This window comes from Phyllostomus hastatus, unplaced genomic scaffold (genome assembly GCF_019186645.2).
Source record: "Phyllostomus hastatus isolate PE091 unplaced genomic scaffold, TTU_PhHast_1.1 phas_contig_16, whole genome shotgun sequence".
NCBI lineage: Eukaryota > Metazoa > Chordata > Mammalia > Chiroptera > Phyllostomidae > Phyllostomus > Phyllostomus hastatus.
Window position 1 is genome coordinate 1913398 of NW_025333643.1, and position 18725 is coordinate 1932122.

The window sequence follows — 18725 nt, forward strand, 5'->3', positions numbered from 1 at the left end:
TCTCCGCCTGTCTTGCCCAGCTCTTTGTGTTTTCCTTTCTCTCTCCTGTCCCACAACCTGGACCCAGCACCCAAGGGTGCAGCATAGATCACTGGGGCTTTTCTGACTCAAGCAGCTACAGTCCCGGCTTAGCCCTCCCGCGGCTGGCCCTCTGAGCGGCACCACCCTCTCACCCTGGGGGTCCCATGCAGGCTCGGGTGGCAGGCCCCCAGGAAGCTGCAGCACTCTTTGCAGGAAACTTCAGAATTGGCTGAGCTCAATTTCATCCTACAAATAGGACCAGGCTTATACCTCTGAATTCCAGTCACAACCACAAACAAATGTGCGCTATGAATATACAAGCTGTTGAAAGAAGTGTGATCGGCTGTTTCCAAGTTTTCTCATTAATATTCATTATTGAGTAAGCAGATGGCAAGGGTTTAAAAAGTGTTAGGGGATGAAAAATTTTAATGGGTACAGTTCTATGCAGTAACTTAACTCCTTTTGCATATTAAAAATCTTGGGAATAGCACATGCATGGTAAAAAAAAACTTTTAAAGCACAAAAGAATATGAGATGAAAGTGATTTTCTCCCCCTCTGCAAATTCCCTCAGGCCTATTTACCCCAGAGGTAACCACCATAAAGTTTCTCACAGACTCTCCCAGAAACTTGAATGTGTATACATAATGAAGATGTACATTTATAGAACCTCTTTTTTACCCAAAAGATACCACATTACCCTGAATCTTCACTTAATTTCTCTTAGGTATTAATTCCTATTTGTTCAGGCATATAAATCTCACATTTTACATCATACAGTTGTCCCGTCATTTATTTAACAGTCCCTTTCCAGAAAACAAGAAGAGCTCCCCCACCCCGTCCCTCTCCTTGACCCTCCCCCCATCCCTCCCCCTGTGCAGGTGGTCCACATGAGCCAAGCTCACAGACCCTGAGCGCTCTGTGGGGACGGAGTCTGAGAGCCGCTGCTGTGGTCCTTCCACTGTCTCGCTGCTCTGATCCTATGGCCATGTTGATCTGTCCCAGCCAGCCCCTTGGTCATTGTTGCCTAAAGTGACAACCATTTTATTATCCAGCAAAGGCTGTGCTCAGTGGATCTACAGCTGCCCCAGGAGAAATATGCCCAAGTCCTTCCCCCAAGAGGGCCACCTCACCTGCTCCCCGTGAGAAAGTCTGTAGAAATGCTGTCCCCCAAGCATCTGTCAGAAAGGGAGGCTGCAGAATCGGTTTCCCCTGCCATGTGCTGTGTAGGCTGCTGTGAGGTGTTTCAGCATGGCAGGTGTAGGGAAAGAGAGCCCATGTCTGGGGTAGAAGCCCTGGACTTGTGGAGGGCAGGTTCCTTTCCTATGCTTCTCAAAATAGCCAGAGCTAGTCACAGCCTCCTTTCCCTACGCTGAAGTTTCATTGACCTCTGAAGTGTTTGCTGAGAGGTTCAAGTTCTTGCCTCTTTTCAACTAAATAGTGACTTGACCTTTGATAGACCTCTCCATTTCTGCGGGCTTCAGTTTTCCCATCTGTAAAACAAGAAAGTCAAATGAAATGATTCCTAATCCTGGCCACCTTGCTCTAACAGGAAGGTTTATATTTATGAAGCACCTACGTTGGTTAGTCCCTGTACCTGTCAGGTAGGTCACTTGGCTTATGTCATTGAATTCTAATTTAACCAGTAAGGAACCTGACACAGAGAAAGTAAGTAGATTGCATGACATTACCGGTCTGTAAACTGGGAGCACCTTGACTGGAATCCTAGAGCAGTATTACTGAAAGCCTGTGTTCTTAACCCCCACATAAAGCGTGTCCAACAGATGGCTGCTAATAAGAAGGCAAGGAATTACATCCCATTAGGCAGGAGACGAAAAAACCTTTAGGTAAATAGTACAAAGAGAATTTCTCCTTAAATGCAAGAAACCTATAAACCAAAAAGTGTAAGAATCCATTTTAGAAAGAAGAAAGAACGTTTCCCCTAGGTATCAGCAGTTTCATAATTTGGGGTTTGGGGGCTTTGGGAGGACCAGGAATCTGAAGCACCACTAGGGGGCAGCACTTCTAAAGGCAATTTTTGATTCTTGGTCAGTAAATCTTGTGTCTCAAACCAAGGTACTGTTCTGCTGCCTTGGAGATGCTGGATGGATCCTGAAACCTCATCCAAGTCTCAGATGTCAAAGCAGTATAAACATTCTGCCAACTGTTTTGCGTGTCATTTTGGCTGTGTCTGAACTGTGCCCATCACCTGGTGCCCTGACTACTCTGCTTCCCTTCTGCCAGGTGGCCGCCTCCGGAGAGGGCTCCGCCATCAGTGGCTATCTCAGCCGGTGTAAGAAAGGCAAGAGGCACTGGAAGAAGCTCTGGTTTGTCATCAAAGGCAAAGTACTCTACACCTACATGGCCAGTGAGGTAGTAGTGGTTCGTGCTTTCTCCTCTCTCTTGTGGGAAGGCTCGAAAGTTAAGCTCGAGCCTCAGAATGTCCATGTGGGGTATGTACCATGCCTTGCCACCTCAAGGCAGTGTGAAGCCTGATGCTGCTTCCAGGTCCCATGTCAGTCAAGTCTACTGAGCAATGCCATGTGCTGAGCATTGCTGTGGACACACAACTGCGTGTCCACCCCACATCTGTGTGGAGATAAGGCAGTACAGCATACAGACCTGTGCACCAAAGCATTGGAATGTCACAGACCCAGCATGCAGTATGAGCCCAGCACTCTGTAAGAGAAAGCTGCTATCTGCTCTCCACTTCAGTTGTTTGGGACAAAATTCAACAGGTTGAAGGACGCTACCACATGTTTTTCTGTGTATTTCTTTTACTAGGGAATTATGTTGCCTTGTATTAACTCTTCCATTAAGTAAAACTTGTTTATACTTTCATAGAACATCTTACATCTTCTAAAATATAGGAAAAAGCCCTGGCTGGCGTAGCTGAGTGGATTGAGCGTGGGCTGTGAACCAAAGCATCGCAGGTTCGATTCCCAGCCAGGGCACATGCCTGGGTTGCAGGCCATGACTCCCAGCAACCACACATTGATGTTTCTCTCTCTCTCCCTCCCTTCCCTCTCTAAAAATAAATAAATATATCTAAAAAAATAAAAATAAAAAATATAATATAGGCAAGAAGGCCTCAGAAACCAAGCTTCCTACTGGACTAGACAGTGTGGGCTGTGATTCTGCAGCAGGGGACTGCCTGGTCCTGACCTGGGCTGGACTTGTAGGATAATGTGAGAGATTTCCATGTCCAGGCCCCACCGTATGGTAGCTTCCACAGGCTAAATAAATTTGCTTTAAAAATGGAATTTGAATGCATCCTGCCCAGCTGCCAAGGGTGGGTGCTACACCCCATGAGGATGTGCACAGAGGGTGTGCATCTGAGGGCAAGGGAGCGTAGATGTTGGCAAGTGAGCAAAAGCAATTTCCTTCTTCGGGACATAAAGCTTCCCTCACAAAAGACCCACAGCTGTGACGGCTGCAGTGAGCCTTGTCCTCAGGAATTCCAGAGGCCAGCAGGGACACATACAGAGGGGACTCACTATGGGCCTGAGCGACTCTGGACCCTGTGAGGAGAGTCAAGCCCTCCTCAAGGTGCTCCTTTGCTCACGTGTCCACAAATGGGGCATTCTATGCTGGGGAGAATTTTGATCTTTCCAGAACAAACTGAAACGTGATGTGCTATCCTTCCGCAGCCCAGGGCAGCATCTTCCTGAGCAGACATTCCACAGTTCACTGCAGGGGTTCTCTAAAAACGGGGTTCTGAGGCAGCCCTGGGTAGGCAGTGAGTGGGACTTCCTCACGGTGGTACTTCTCAGAATCTCTCATGTGAAGCCATGTTGTGGATCTCTAAGATGTGGAGATTTCTCAAGCTTGCCTGACCACAGGCCATTCCTTATGGAGCATCACACAGAACTGTTGTTGCACAGAACACACATTAGGAAGAAATTCTGACTTAAATGAACAAAGGCTAGTGATAATTAAATAACAACCAAAGACAGGTGAGCCCTGTCTGAGAATGGAAAACCCAAAGTCTTTGGGATGTCTTGGAAGTGACAACATAAGTTGATTTTAAAAGATGAATTAAAATATGCTTCCAAAATAGTTTCTCCCAGAGACAGGAACTTGTACAATTTCTCAATAAGCATAGTCAAGTGATAGGACCAGCTTTAAATTCCATCAAAGCAAAAGGATTGGTAACGTGGACAGCCAGTGGTCACTGTCTATACTGCTGTGAGCATGCCGTGTCCCTGAGCTGACCAAAGCCAATGCAACTTGCTATTCAATAGTCCTGGGAGAAGGTGACTACCAGAAATATAAAGGAATCTTTTTTTTTTAAGATTTTTTAAAAAGATTTTATTTATTTTTTAGAGAGGGAAGTGAGGGAGAAAGAGAGAGAGAGAGAGAAACATCAATGTGCGGTTGCTGGGGGCCGTGGCCTGCAACCCAGGCATGTGTCCTGACTGGGAATTGAACCTGCAATGCTTTGGTTTGCAGCCTGCGCTCAATCCACTGAGCTATGCCAGCCAGGGCAATATAAAGGAATCTTGTTTCTTTTTTCAAACACTTTATTATTTAGTTAATATATATCATTTTATCATAAAAATTTCAAAGATATGTTGAATTTCCAGTAAACTATCATATATTCGTGAACTAGATCATACAATTAACATTTTACTATCCTTCCTTGACCAAGTATCTATTTACTCATCCCTCTTCCATCTTACTTTTTGATGCTCTTCAAAGTATATTTCCCCCTAAGAGTTCAGTATTTATGCATCTTTTTTTCCTGTAAGGTACAGTTTACATAAAGTGCACAAATAGGATCCTGTTTGATGGGCTTTGATCATGCATATACCTATGAATTTCCACCTCACTCCTGTCCCAGAGACAGCATACCATTCTGGTTTTTTCCCACCATAGATAAGTTTTGCCTCTTTTAGAATTTCCTATGAATGGAATCACACGTGACTTCTTCCACTCAGCATGATGCTTTTATAACTCAGTCACATCATGGGTAGAAATAGGTCATTCCTTTTTATGGCTAAATAGTATTCCATTTCATGAATATACTATTTATCCATTCACTAGTTGAAGGACATTTGGGTTGTTTCCTGTTTGGGGTAATTATTAATAAAGCCACTTCAAACATTTGCATACAGGTTTTTGTGTGAAAATAGGTTTTTATTTCACTTTGGGTAAATACCTAGACTTGGAATTCCTGGATCATAGACGCGTATGTGTTTGGTATATAATAACCAGACCTTTTTCCAAAATGGTGTACCAGTTTACAATCCCCCCAGCAATGTATGTAAACATGGGAGTTCTGGTTGCTCCATGTTTGTCCACACTTGGTATTGTCAGTCTGTAACTTTAGCCATTCTGTGAAGATGTAGTAGTACCTCAATGTTTTGTTTTGTTTTGAATAAGAGAAAGTTTACTTAGAAAGTCACGGAGGTAACAGAAGGACCCTTGGAGCTTAGGAGAAAGAGGGAGAGAGATACATGCCTTGAGGGATGAACGAAGGAGAAGACGCATGGGAGTGGCTCTGGAACAGAGTGAGCACACCCTGGAGAAAGAAGGGGGTTGTGGGCAAGGCACAGATGTGTTCCATAGGGTAGATGGTCAGTTATTTTAGATTCTCCTAATGACTAATGATATTTTTGTGTACTTTTTGGCCATTCATTTATTTCCCTTTGAGAAGTGTTTGTTAGCTCTCTTGACTGTTTTCTAAAGTAGGTTGTCTTCCTGTTATTGTTACAGGAGTTCTTTATATGTCTTGGATACCACCAGTCTTTTGTCAGATAAATGTCTGTGGCTTGCCTGTTCATTTTCTTAATGAATGAATGAATCTTCTGGTGAACAAAAGTGCATAACCTCAGTAAAATCTAATTTACCTATGTTTTCCTTTATGGCTGTTAATTTCCGTGTCTTAAGAAACCTTTGTCTGCTGAAAGTCAGTGATTCCCCTGCATTTCTTCTGAAAACTGTTTAAGCTTTAACATTTAAGTCTGTTCAAGTCAGTTGTTGTGTATGGTGGTGAGATAGGGGTCAAGGTTTATTTTTTTCCATGGGGTTATCCAGTTGTTCCAACACCATTTGTTGAAAAGATTTTCCTTTCCCTATTGGATTATTTGGGTGTCTTTGTTACATACCACATAACTGAGTAAGTATGGGTTAACTTCTGGGCTACTTTATTTCACTATATATTTTACCAATCTTTAGCCAGTACCATACTGTCTTAATTACTATAACTTTATAATAAGTCTTGAAGTAAGATTGTGTCAATCCTCCAACTTTGTTCTTTTCAAGATTATTTTGAGTATTCTAGGTCTTTTTTGTTTCCACATAAACGTGTCAATTTCTACAAAATGCCTGCTGAGATTAAGATAGGGATTGGTAAATTAATTTCAAATTGTTAAAACAATTTGGGGAGAATTGGCATCTTAACAATATTGAATCTTCCTATTCATGAACATGGTATTAATTCTTATTTCTCTTTTAATGTTTTATAGTTTTTAGTATAGAGGTCTTACAATTGTGTTCTTGCATTTCTGTTAACTTTACTCCTATTTTATTCCTACATATAAATTCTACTCGTTGAATTTTATGTTCTAGTTGTTTGTTGCTACTATATTAATATTTTTAAAATGATTATTCTATGACATTACTAAATTCATTATTAGTTTTAGTAGTTGTTTTGTCCTTTGTAAGCACAGATAGTTTTGCTTCTTTCCTGATCTTTGTCTTTTATTTTTCTTAATGCAATGGCTAGGACCTGCAGAACAGTGTTGAACTTCATTGATAAGAGTGAACACCCTCTTGCCATGTGCCCAGTCTTAAGGGATAAGCATTCAGTTTGTCACTATTAAGTATGATGTTGGCTGTACGTATTTTATAGATGTGCTTTGTCAGATTAAGGAAGTTCCCTTCTCTTGCTAGGTGCTGAGTTTTTATCATGAATGGATGTTGAATTTTGTCAAATATTTGTTCTGATCTAGCAATCTTTGAAAAATGATTTCCTTTTATACACAAAATCTCCCTTCCACCATTCTGATGTGCTTAATTATATCTTTGTTTGAATGTCATTTTATAAAATTGTATTATTTATGAACAAGTATTTTTACATAAATGGGTGTATATAAAATCTTTATATACAAAGACTCTTTCTTTTTTCACCAAGTATTACGATTTTAAGATCTGTTTTCTGAGTGCATCCCATTTCATTGTCAGCACCTTCACAGCACAAATACTGCAAGTGCTCCATACTGAAGCCCTGTGAATGAGGACACAGGGCAGTGAGTACAGAATAAGTTATCAGAAGGGCAGTGAGTACAGAATAAGTTATCAGAAGTAACTCTAGTCCTAGCTGGTGTAGCTCAGTAGTTGGAGTGTCATCCCATAACTGAAGGGTTGTGGGTTCAATTCCCAGTCAAGGTACACACCTACCTGGGTTGTGGGTTCATTCCCGGTCCAGGTGCAGACACGTGCAACCCCATCAGGACATGTAAGATCCCTGGTCCCTCTGTGGATCCCCAGTCTGGGTGCCTACAACTGATCAATGCTTCTCTCCCGTCAGTGTTTCTCTTTCCTTTCCTCTCTCTGAAAAAACAAATGAAAATGTCCTCCGGGGAGGAGAAAAAGAAGTAATTCTGGAAAACTAGCTGAGTCACTGATTAACTGGTTACTTTTTTTTTTTTTTGAAGATTTTATCACTGAGTAATTGAATCAGTGGAAAGAATGTGGGATTAGAAGCTGATCATGAATCCAAATTCTGGCTCCGCCCCTGTGTGATTACTGTGTGATCTTCAGGAGTTATTTACCTTCTCTGAGTTTCCATTTCTTCTTAGAATGAGGGTGATGTTTTCTATGATTGCTATGAAAATTAAACAAGATAATGTGAAGATGCAGATGCCTGGACCCTAATAGGCTGTCACAAAATGATAAACAACTTTTCTTCTTCACGCCTGGTCCTGGCAGACAGTAGGAATGAAGAGTATATGTGTGGTTATTTCACTGTGTCCAAGGCATGTCCCAACATAAGGGCTCATCATGTACCTCCAATTGGAGGTATCAGTGAATGCTAATAAGCTGTTAACTGTGTATAGTGCTCTTTTTAATATCAGTTTTTCCTTCTGTTCTCCACAGGACACAGTGGCCATGGAGAGTATGCCTCTGCTAGGGTTCACCATTGCCCCAGAAAAGGAAGAGGGCAGCAGTGAAGTAGGACCTGTTTTTCACCTTTACCACAAGAAAACCCTATTTTATAGCTTCAAAGCAGAGGATACCAATTCAGCTCAGAGGTACTAACTGCTAGTCCTGTATTTCCTTGCCTCTCTCTCAGAAGGAAATGAGTTGTTACCTGGGGCTTTGGTTTCTCCAGTCATCCTATAGCATCAAGTCCCTTTGAGCCACAGTAGAATAGCAGAACTGCCTGTTCTTAATTGTGCAACTTTTAAAGATTACGATTTATTCACACAGGCATGCATTGACTCAGCAAACCTTTGTGCTGTGTTCTAGGCCTTTTGCTAAATGCTGGGGAAACCAATAAGTATGAATATGACGTGGTTCCTGGTCTTAGGCTAGTAGTAATTTAGTCACTTACAGGTTCTGTGACCAGGGCCACAGGCTCAGGCATGACACCAAGTGTCTCCTCTCTTTTGTTTTACAGGTGGATCGAGGCCATGGAAGATGCAAGTGTGTTATAGCAGTTACCAAGCATGTGGACTCAGAATAAACTCTTAGGTTGATATGTGAACCCTTCCAGAAGCCAGTCTGTGGCTCCACTCGTCTGAACACAGCTTGGATTCAGCACGAGGGCTTGACCTTTGCTGCTGGAATCTGCTCACTCACACCTTCACAAGTGGAGCCCTTAAGGGATATTTATGGACAGTTCCTTTCTTGTCTTCGTGTTTGCCACCCTACCCCACCCCAGCATAAACTGTTTCCTTACCCAGCAGTGAGCTAAAATCCAATAAATAACATGAAGACACGGAAACCACAGAAAAGTACATTTTAGAAATGCAGGCTTTTTAGTAGAAACACGCTTTTTCAATTTTTATTCTTGGTTAACATTGTCACCTTTCATATTATTGATTTCAGTGCCTCAGGTGAAACAAGAAACAACCAATTAATAACACCTACTACTCTCATCGAAAGCACTTTATTGTTTTACTGAGCTACAACCTCCAGTTTTATGTTTCCAAGTGATTTACTTAAGTAAATATCAGATAAGAGTCCTGTGGACTAATTTGCCACCAGTACAAGGGTGTACAGAAAACTGACTTACACAAACTTGGCTGTGGTGACACTGGGAGGGGAGTGTCCTCCCTACCACCGACGAACACAGCACTGGATAGGAAGGTGAGGATTCCCCCCTCTGTTTGATCCTGCGACCTGTACACTGACCTCTTAAAGGGACTCCCTCCTTCCCACAGCGTCTCATCACTGCACCAGTGCTAGAAGCTTGGCTGCTGGCAGATTCAGCCCTTGCCCCAGAAGTCACTGCAAACCCTCCAAAGAGACAGGGTCTGCTTTAATTTATTGTGTGCCTTCCTGAGTTTTACCCTACATGAGCTGACAGCATTATGTTTATGAAAACCTGTTCTTATTTTCAACCCAGTAATCTTTTATGTACTACCAAAACCCTGAGATAAAAAGAGAGACGACAAGATAGGGTCAGCAGGTGAATTTGTGGTCTTGGCCAGTGGCTCTGGACATAGTGAGGGAGCACAGAAGTAGTGGCTTGAAGATACTCTAGGTGCCTGGGGCTCAGTCACCTCCTGCTGCTGACTGTTGCTCATTATGCTGGAAGTATTTTTACATAAAGCAAATTGGATGGGAGGGCGGGTGGGATTCCTTGTTGTTATCAAAATAAAAAACAATCATATCATTTTCTGATGTCTTGTCCCTCTCCTCCTGCTGCCCATTCCCTAAACAAAGGCATTTGTGGACAAACCTTTTATAAAAAGCAACATCTCAAGGAGTTATTTACGTTAAATGTTTTCAGGGGAAGTTTCTTTCTAGTTCTTTTAAAATGTTTGCATTACATATGTAATGATTTTAAGTGATTAGACAGGTCTTTAATTAACTTTTGATAGGTTAATTCCAATGGAATCATTTTCATCATCAGGCAGTGGAAGTTTTCCCAGCCTTCTGTGTGCCACCACCCATTGTCAGTTTCTAAGCTCCAGGTAGAATTGTGTCTAGAAGCCATTTGAAGGCATCTTTTACCACATAATATCCTATTTCTGAGACACTGTAAAGAGGTAATAGGGCTTGCATTTCTCCGTGAGTAGTTACCCTAATAAAAATACCTGGATGATAGGTCAAATACACTCAGTGTGTTTTGTAGAACAAGTGGCAGGGGCCGTCAAGATACGCCACAGCTTGTGTGTCACTGGACAAGGACATGCCTGTTTTCACCTGTCTTTCCTGTGGTTGTGTACTTGTTTCAGCCAGTTTCTCCTGGCCAGCATCACACCTTGTCCCTTCCCTGCCCTTCTCTTCCTCCTGCCAGTTCTACATGTCCTTGTCACCTGGCTTCCCATGGGGCCTTCTCAACTGGCCCGAGGACACTCCTTCCCACTAGGCCTGGAAGCAGAGATATGGCCAGCTTTGACACCTGCCTGAGGCCCCCATGGTGTCTGCTTTGCCCCTGCCCCCTGGGCACAGAGCAGCCCCTACATTGTGCCTCTGGCAAAGGCTGTGTTTTTGGAGAGGAAGTAGTATTCTGCCAACCTGTGGCTCCAAAATTAGAACTCAGGCCCAGAGCAAGTCACTTACTTCAGAATCTCTGAGCTTTGGTGTCTTTATCTGTCACATGGAGGACCATTCCAGCTTCCCAAAGAGTGAAGTGGATCAAGTGCAAACTGAATGTGCACTTGACTGAACAAGTGGACTGAAGACCACAAACCTGTGGGGAAGGGCACAGCATGGTTATAAGTGAAAATACAATCATGGGCCCTGCTCTGTGACAATACAAAATGAAGACAATATGCAAAAAAGACCTGCCTTATCCTTGAAAATGGCAAGAAGGAAACCAGCCCTGGGGAGGGCCTGGAATGGGCAGCATGAACTCCCTTCATCAGGTCCTTTCTTCCATTTGCTCTCACTGGCCTCTCCCTGAGCTCTTCACACGCGGATCAGGTTGGCCTCTGCCTGCTTCTCAAAATCAGTAAAATTTCATAATACTCAGTATTTTACTTAAAGCTGGCAGCACTTACGTTATGGTGGCTTCACACCTTCCCTCTAGACTGAATGTCTTTCCAGCCTGGATTAGTCTTAGTAGGAAGAATTCTGTTGATCATTACTAATACAAACCACACTAGAAACACACTAGTGTCCAAGGGTATTGATGGAGTTCCTGGGTCCTAATCATAATTCTTTTACATGTCAGAAATACACTGAGTTGTTCTGGTCAGGCTGACAGACCACTCACCCTCCCTCGGATGCAGCGTAGTCCTGCATACAGGTGTAGAGTGAGGGGCTGATGCTTAGGTTGGCCTTTAGACATGCACCGTGCAAGCCAGTGTCAAGGACCCTGACAGCCCAGCTACAGCCACCAGAAGATGATATGGTTAGAATCCTTTCTTCATCTAATTCAGCCTTCATTTGATTGACAATGCAGATGTCATCACTGAACACCGAAACCCTAAATGGAGACTGAGGCCACCTGGGCCAAGGAATAGTAGGGCCAGGCTGGAACACAAGTTTTTTTCTGCTACAGAGCAAAGTAACAACATGCCAGAATATTCTTTAAATTGATTAAGTCTGTGATTTGCAGATTCTGTGATCAGATAAACTTCAGTGCTTCCATGCATTAATGGTCAGTTGTCCATTTTCAAGAGCAAGTATGAAAGGAAACCAACCTCATACTGACTTAAACAATTACTTGGGCAGGTTCTGGGTTAGAGTATCCCGAAGAACAAATCTCTGGGTTTCTCCCACTGTCATGACTGGTGAGAACCAGAGCTGGTTCCCAGGGGGCTGGTTGGTGACTACCACTGATGGTTGGGGCTACAGGTTCGCCCGTTCACAGCCACCATGTAGGAAGAGTTGTTTCCTGTAGCTAGCTTTCTTAGAAGCACCCAGCAGGCCTTCTACACCACTTCAGGACACTTATGCCTGCCCTCTCCTGAGATAGTCACTTCTCAGTGACTGTCTCATGACCGGCACAGACAAGGTAAGCTGGACAGTGGAGGTGGGCTGGCTGCTAGGGATTCACTTGTATCTACCCTTCTGAAAAGAAGACTGGTTTGGATTAGCATAGTGAAAGGGCTATGCCTTGCCATTGATTTGGGGAATTATTTCAGTGATAGTATAACTTACAGGGCAATTATTTTGGCATTTACTATATATGTTTGCTAAATATTACTGTAAGTGGTATTGGGGAAGCTGGTTTGATGTTACTGATCTTTTAAGCTCCTAACCAAACACAACTGTTAAGTCAGCCACCAAACAGTACCAACTTCTCACAGGCTCCTAGAAGACTTTGGTGTGATTATTAGCAAGAAATAATAGCATCTCTGCATGAAGTATTCTAAGTGCCTTAACCCTGTTATTTAATTCTCATCGGGACCTTCTGAGGTGAATTCTATTATTATTCCCATTTTGCAGATGAGGAAAATGGGGGTTAGAAACATTAGGTCACTTATCCAGGGTCACACACTCATAATTGGCAAAGCCCACACTTATAACTGCTTCATTGTAATGCTTCCCTTGATTATTTGTGAGCTGATAGTATGAGTGACTTCCTGACACCTGCATTGTTTATTCTTTCCTAAAATTGACAGAAATCTCCAACTGCAGAGGACCAAGCAATAAGATTTTTTCCTCTCAAGTTACAACAAACCTAAGTCCAAGCAAAATTATTTTTTAAAAAGATTTTTAGCCCTGGCTGGCGTAGCTCAGTGGATTGAGCTCGGGCTGCGAACCAGAGTGTCGTAGGTTCGATTCCCAGTCAGGGCACATGCCTGGGTTGCAGGCCATGACCCCCAGCAACCACACATGGATGTTTCTCTCTCTCTCTTTCTCCCTCTCTTCCCTCTCTAAAAATAAATAAATAAAATTAAAAAAAAAAGATTTTTAGAGAGGTGAAGGGAAGAAGATAAAGGAGAAAGAGGGGGAGAGAAACATCAATGTGTGGTTGCCTCTTGAGCGCCCCCCAACAGGGACCCAGCCTGCAACCCAGGCATGCACCCCGACAGGGAGTTGACCCAGCAACCCCCTGGTTGGCACGCAGTCTAGCACTCAATCCACTGAGCCACACCAGCTAGGGCTAAAATTATTAAATGTTATCACATATATACAATCCATGTACATAACCTAATATTCTTTCAATACATTATAACAAGAAGTTCTATTTTTCTGCAATTATATGCACAAGATCTATTTCAACTGCAGATGGGAATCTGGATATTTAAAACCCAAAGTACACATGCTTTAAATTTTAAATATATGCTCCAGGTGTTAACAATTGACATGTTAGGATGAACACTCACTCAACTATGGAGGATTTTTAAGGTAAGTGACTTCAGGGGTTCAGCACATTTTTCTCACCTAAAGGAACATTATCAGAATTTCTAAGATTTATAAATAACCTAAAAATTGATCACTTACTATTCTCAAACCCTTTAAGAATTTGCACTATATAGTGAAAAGACAAGCCCAAAGGTTATAATGAATGTGTCCTATAAGAATTAACAATAAGTCTCATTTTCGGAAGAAAGCCATTATACTCTTGCCACACCAGTTCCAACAGGAAGAGAGCACATGTTCACAGAACATCTCTGTACCTGCCCCCCACCAGAAGGGTGGGGATTGCATCCCCAAAAAAGGAGTATTATTTTCAGAAATGAAATCCAGCTAATACACACCCTGGAGCCTGTCAGCTATGTCAAGTCAGAGCAGTGTCTGGGGTGAGACCACAAATTTGCAACATTCTGCAATCAGAACCTTGACACTCTACCAACGCTACCCATGACAGTCAAGCTGATGGGGAAGTGGAGAGGAACAGCCTGAGGAAGAGCTGGCTCATAGAGACTGCTGTGTAGATTCAGACCCTAGCCTATGACCTGAGACAGCCACCCCCAAGTCTAATTCAGCTCCTCCCATGACCCATACCTCTCCTCCTGGCATCTCCCTCTTGGTAGGGCCCAGGCATCTGCAGTGCCTGCAAGTGCCTCAGGAGACTGTACATGGGCAGACTGGTTATATGGGGTTGGGAGAGTCTAGGAAGGTTTCATAGAGGAGGTGGTAGCTCAGCTGCCCCTTGAACAAGAGCCAACATTTAGCTTAGTCCTTGGCAATCATCTCAGCTTGTTGCCAGACTGAGTCTGTGGTAGAAATGCCAGTTTACAAGGGTATATCTGCAGTGTTCATTCAGATCCTTTCTGAAGAAGACAGACCCAAGAATGTCTGAAATGACACAGGCATGAGAGCTGGCACTAATATCATCAGACAAGACCACAAAACACCTCTTAGAATTCAACATTATGCCAAACATTCTAAGAAATACATGGCCAAAGTAGTGAATATTTGAGGGGACAACCAGTCTAAGTGAGGCACAGGACTACTACAATGGTGGTGCCCAGCCAGTATAACATCCCCTTCCACAGAACTCTTCTCTGGAGAAGCTTAATGACTGTATGGATATCCTTGTGATGTCCTCCCTGGTGATCACAGGATTCTCCAGAAAAAGTTCTCTACAAGAGATTGAGAAATCTCTTCCTTATATAGACCATTTGATGGTGTCTTATGGGAAAGGGCATCATCCTGTGTTGACAGCAGCGTGATAGCAGGCCTCCTTCTCTACCTTGATCGTGTTTCATGGATGCCATTATGACAGAGTCTGTGTAGAGAGGCAGCACTTTCCCAGGAGGGAAAGGCTTACACAAAACAAAATCTGTATTAAGAAAGCACCAAAAACAGAAAAAAGAAATCACCATAAACAAGATTTTTAGGCCTGTTTTTTGAAGTTCTGGGAGTGGGTTATGAAATCAACGCAATGGGTCACAACCACCCCCCTAGCCCTAAAGATAACGAGTATATCCATTGTCCTTAAAGACTATTTCATGACATCTCTGTTTCAATCGTGTGTCAGTATACATATGGTATACTGACTGTTGATTGTAAAATGTATATATACTTATAGATCGTGGTCAAAAATTCTTAAGTGACTAGTTTAAGAGTATCAGGTAAGAACAAAAAAAGAGGTCCTGGCTGGGTAGTTCAGTTTGTTACAGCATCATCCTGATACACCAAGGTTGTGGGTTCGATCTCCAGTCAGGGCACAACAAGTGGAACAACAAATTGATGGTCCTCTCTCCTCCCCCTTTCCTCTTTCTCTAAGATCAGTAAAGATTAAAAACAGAAAAAAGAAAAAAAGAAAAAGCATAAGGTTGCAGTCAGACATATATAAGCCCAAACAAAAGACTTTATTAAGGTCACATTCAAATGTAATGACATATTTCCAGTTTTACTTTTTGAATGCTTCAAAAATATTACAAGGGGGAAAAAGTATAACATTCATGGTAAAGACACATCATAAAGATACATTTTGCTCAGGAAATAAATGCTGTAGTAATTAGGGAAAACCCTATTATAGGTATGTATAAATTATAAAATTCTCCAGGAGCTGAGAGTTGCAAATATTACAGAGCTTTAAAATAATAATATGTCCTGGCTAGTATGGCTCAGTTGGCTGGAACACTGTCCTGTACACCAAAGGTTGGGGATTCAATTCCTGATCAGGGCACATACCTCGGTTGTGGGTTCAATCCCTAGTTGGGATGCATATGGGAGGCACCCAGTCGATGTTTCTCACATCGATGTTTCTATCCCTCTCCCTTCCTCTCTAAAATCAAACATATTAAAAATAAATAAAATAATGTTTTATGCCAGGGTCCCTAACGCATGTTAGTACTTTTTATAAACCATGACTACTACTCTGGTTTATAAAAAGATGCTCTACTCAAGTACAAACTGCCCTAAATGACCTCAAGGTCTCCTCAAAATTGAGATCTCGCCTTCAAAAATGCAATTCACAATCTCTCCAAAGTTGGATTCAGAGGGAAGTATCTAATACCTTCACGAACAGTTATATCTAAAAATCTGTCTTGTGGTAAAATGTAAGGTATAAGTCATATGTTCCTTATAACTCCTGTTAAATAACAGATACGAGAAGATCAGGATTTAAAACAATTGTCATCTCCAGTAAGCCTGTGGCCCTTCAAATCTAGTGTCCAGTACTTAACAACCCCTGATAATGCCACACTAGAATTCATGAATTTATAATGGAGCTCTCCTGCTGTGAGCAGCATACATGAGAAAATAAATTACCTCTTGATCTCTACAGTAATTGGCTATGCCCCAAAGCAAGAGATTCGATTATTCCAACACATAAAATTATGAAAGTTATTGTAGGCATATATTAGATAGCTTGTTTAAAGATACAGTTACAATATCAGTATGACCCTGAATGTTATTTTATGAGGCAAGATGAAAAACGACCATTAATTTTCACAATAGCAATTTGACTAATTTAAGTCTCAACCTTTCACCCTATTCAACAAAGATCTTCCATTTTTATAATTATCAAGCTATTACTGTCTCATCCTATGGGTCCTTTTCTTGCCACACAGAATCAGAAACATATCCCCTCCTGGCAAAAAGAAGTGAGGGAAATGGCCTTTTAAATAACATTTTTCTTAAAAAAGCTTTTCTTTTCCTAGGTATGTCCCTTGACAATGTTAAGCTTTATTTGTGAAATTTTTTAAGAAAAAAGTATTTTTCCTCCTTATTTAGGAAAGCTACAGGAATAAAACGCTAATAAAGGATATAACACAGTGTTTCTTGACTGTTTGACTGAAATTCTCTCTTTGGGAGAAAAATCACAACAGATGAAATATCTGCTAAATAGTCCATTTCAAAATTTTAAATGAATTTAACATTGTGCATTAAACATTCAGTTTCTTATCTACATAACTGAAGATGTTCAATTTAGGGCTTTAGTCAAGAGTTTTGAACTTTGGGGTTCAGTAGCCTTCATGAATGCTTCAGTTCCCTTCCCACTTGCAGAATTGCTTCCCCATGCTTCCTTTTCACACTCACCCATCCTGGTAGGTGGTTCAGCCTCAAGTGACCTAGGAGCAAACAGACTGGCGAGTTGGGTCGCTTGTCAAAAGTCCCAGTCAGTTAATGGCAAATCTGGAATGTGGTGAGACATCAAGGTTGTTCTCCACTCTGCCACCACCACCCTCCTCAACTAAAAGGTTTATTAATTTTCAGTTATTCTGGAAACTAACTCCACTGATTAAAACTCTGATATACAGTTGACTGATAAATACTGATTTTCTTAATACAGAGAAATGATTACTAAGTCATAACTGATCCTAAGTCATAACTGAAACATCTATGAAGAAATCAAATTTTGCGTTGAAAGCTGGAGCCTCAAAAAAACACATTATGACATTTATTTCCAGGATCAACTAGCTGGAAAGAAAGGTTAATATGACCTGGGTTGTATTTCCTGGTGCTTGAAATTATCCCTGTTAGAATAAGAGAGAGAGAAATAAGCAGGCCAAATGTTTTATATGTAAACCCCTAAGTATGCAAAAGACTTTGGAACACTGCAAAACTCAGGTACTACTGTAGCAGTGGCACCAGGCTTGGCATAGTACTAAACACTAGACTTGTAATTTACATGCAGGAGTTCACAATATGAAAAGTCAGGTACAAATGGCTCTAATTCTCTGTGGTAGAATCATGAGAAAGTGCCACGGGAGAATGGATTAACGGTGAATGGACTGTCCGAGGCAGATTAGGAAGAGTTCATGAGGGTGACGAGAGTTAGGGCTTGACATGTGAGAGGGTTGCTTTACAGAGAAAGAGGGTTGAAGAGGCCCCTGGAGGCATGGAGTAGAATGAGTAAGGTGTATATGAGAATAAGTGAGGCACCATGCAACACATTCAGGGAATGGGGCAGTTCAGAATTACCAGAGTGCAGGTAGAAGTTATAAAAGCAGATGAGACAAGAAAGGCTATTTGAGGCCAGGCCACTCAGGGTTATGGCCCTCATCCTATAGTTGTCAGCAAACTACAGGAACCTTCAGATGTGTTAAAATAGGTGACAAGAACAGATCTTTGTTTTGTTTTGAATTCTTACCTGAAGATATGTTTATTGATTTTAGAGGAGAGAGAAACATCAATTGGTTGTCTCCTTTTCCCGTCCCCACTGGGGATCAAATCCACAACCTAGGTATGTGCCCTGACCGGGAACTGAATCAGCAAAATTTTGGTGTATGGGAAGATCCTCCAACCAACTAAACCACCTGGCTGGGATTTAACTTTGGCCAGATTTAACTTTGTGAAAGACCACTCTGGTCCTTCTACTTAAAGACAAATTCAACACGTGTAACCTACAGTCTATTCTGTCAAAGATGGCAGCACAACAGATCCCCTCCTGCATGTTCTTACAATGTGAATTTGACACTCTTCCCATTGAGTGGTAGAGTATGTACCCTTCCCCCATGAACCTAGACAGACCTTTGTTTCGGCTCAGTAAGTAGCGAACAGAGGACATGACTCTATGTAAAATGCCACTTTGCTCTCCTGTGATACTCACTTTTGGAATGAATCCACCATGTTGTAAGAAAGACCAGGCCCCATGTCTGTGTTCACGCTTCCAGCCAGCCTCAACCACTAGATAAACAAAGCCTTTCAGATGGCTCTAGCTCCAGCCACTATCTTA

The 18725-nt window shown here is 42.0% G+C and overlaps 1 protein-coding gene and 1 long non-coding RNA gene across 4 annotated transcripts in view; one reads left to right on the plus strand and one right to left on the minus strand.

The window, feature by feature from the left end:
- Positions 1-9798, plus strand: part of FGD5 (FYVE, RhoGEF and PH domain containing 5) — a 127347-nt gene extending 117549 nt beyond the window's left edge. For both annotated transcript variants that reach the window (XM_045831916.1, XM_045831917.1), the window contains exons 19-21: positions 2264-2392; positions 8123-8277; positions 8646-9798. In XM_045831916.1, coding sequence (XP_045687872.1) covers positions 2264-2392; positions 8123-8277; positions 8646-8682 — 321 coding nt within the window. In that variant the 3' untranslated portion in view covers positions 8683-9798. The remainder of the gene's footprint in view (positions 1-2263; positions 2393-8122; positions 8278-8645) is intronic.
- On the minus strand, positions 910-10920 carry LOC123814276. 2 transcript variants are annotated; one of them, XR_006784883.1, is made up of 4 exons: positions 10760-10920; positions 7424-7576; positions 1153-1512; positions 910-1046 (listed from the first exon to the last, which is right to left on the minus strand). It is a non-coding gene; the product is annotated as an uncharacterized LOC123814276 (long non-coding RNA). The 2 variants fall into 2 exon arrangements; XR_006784882.1 differs by having other exon boundaries at positions 910-1512.
- Between the last annotated feature and the right edge of the window lie 7805 nt (positions 10921-18725).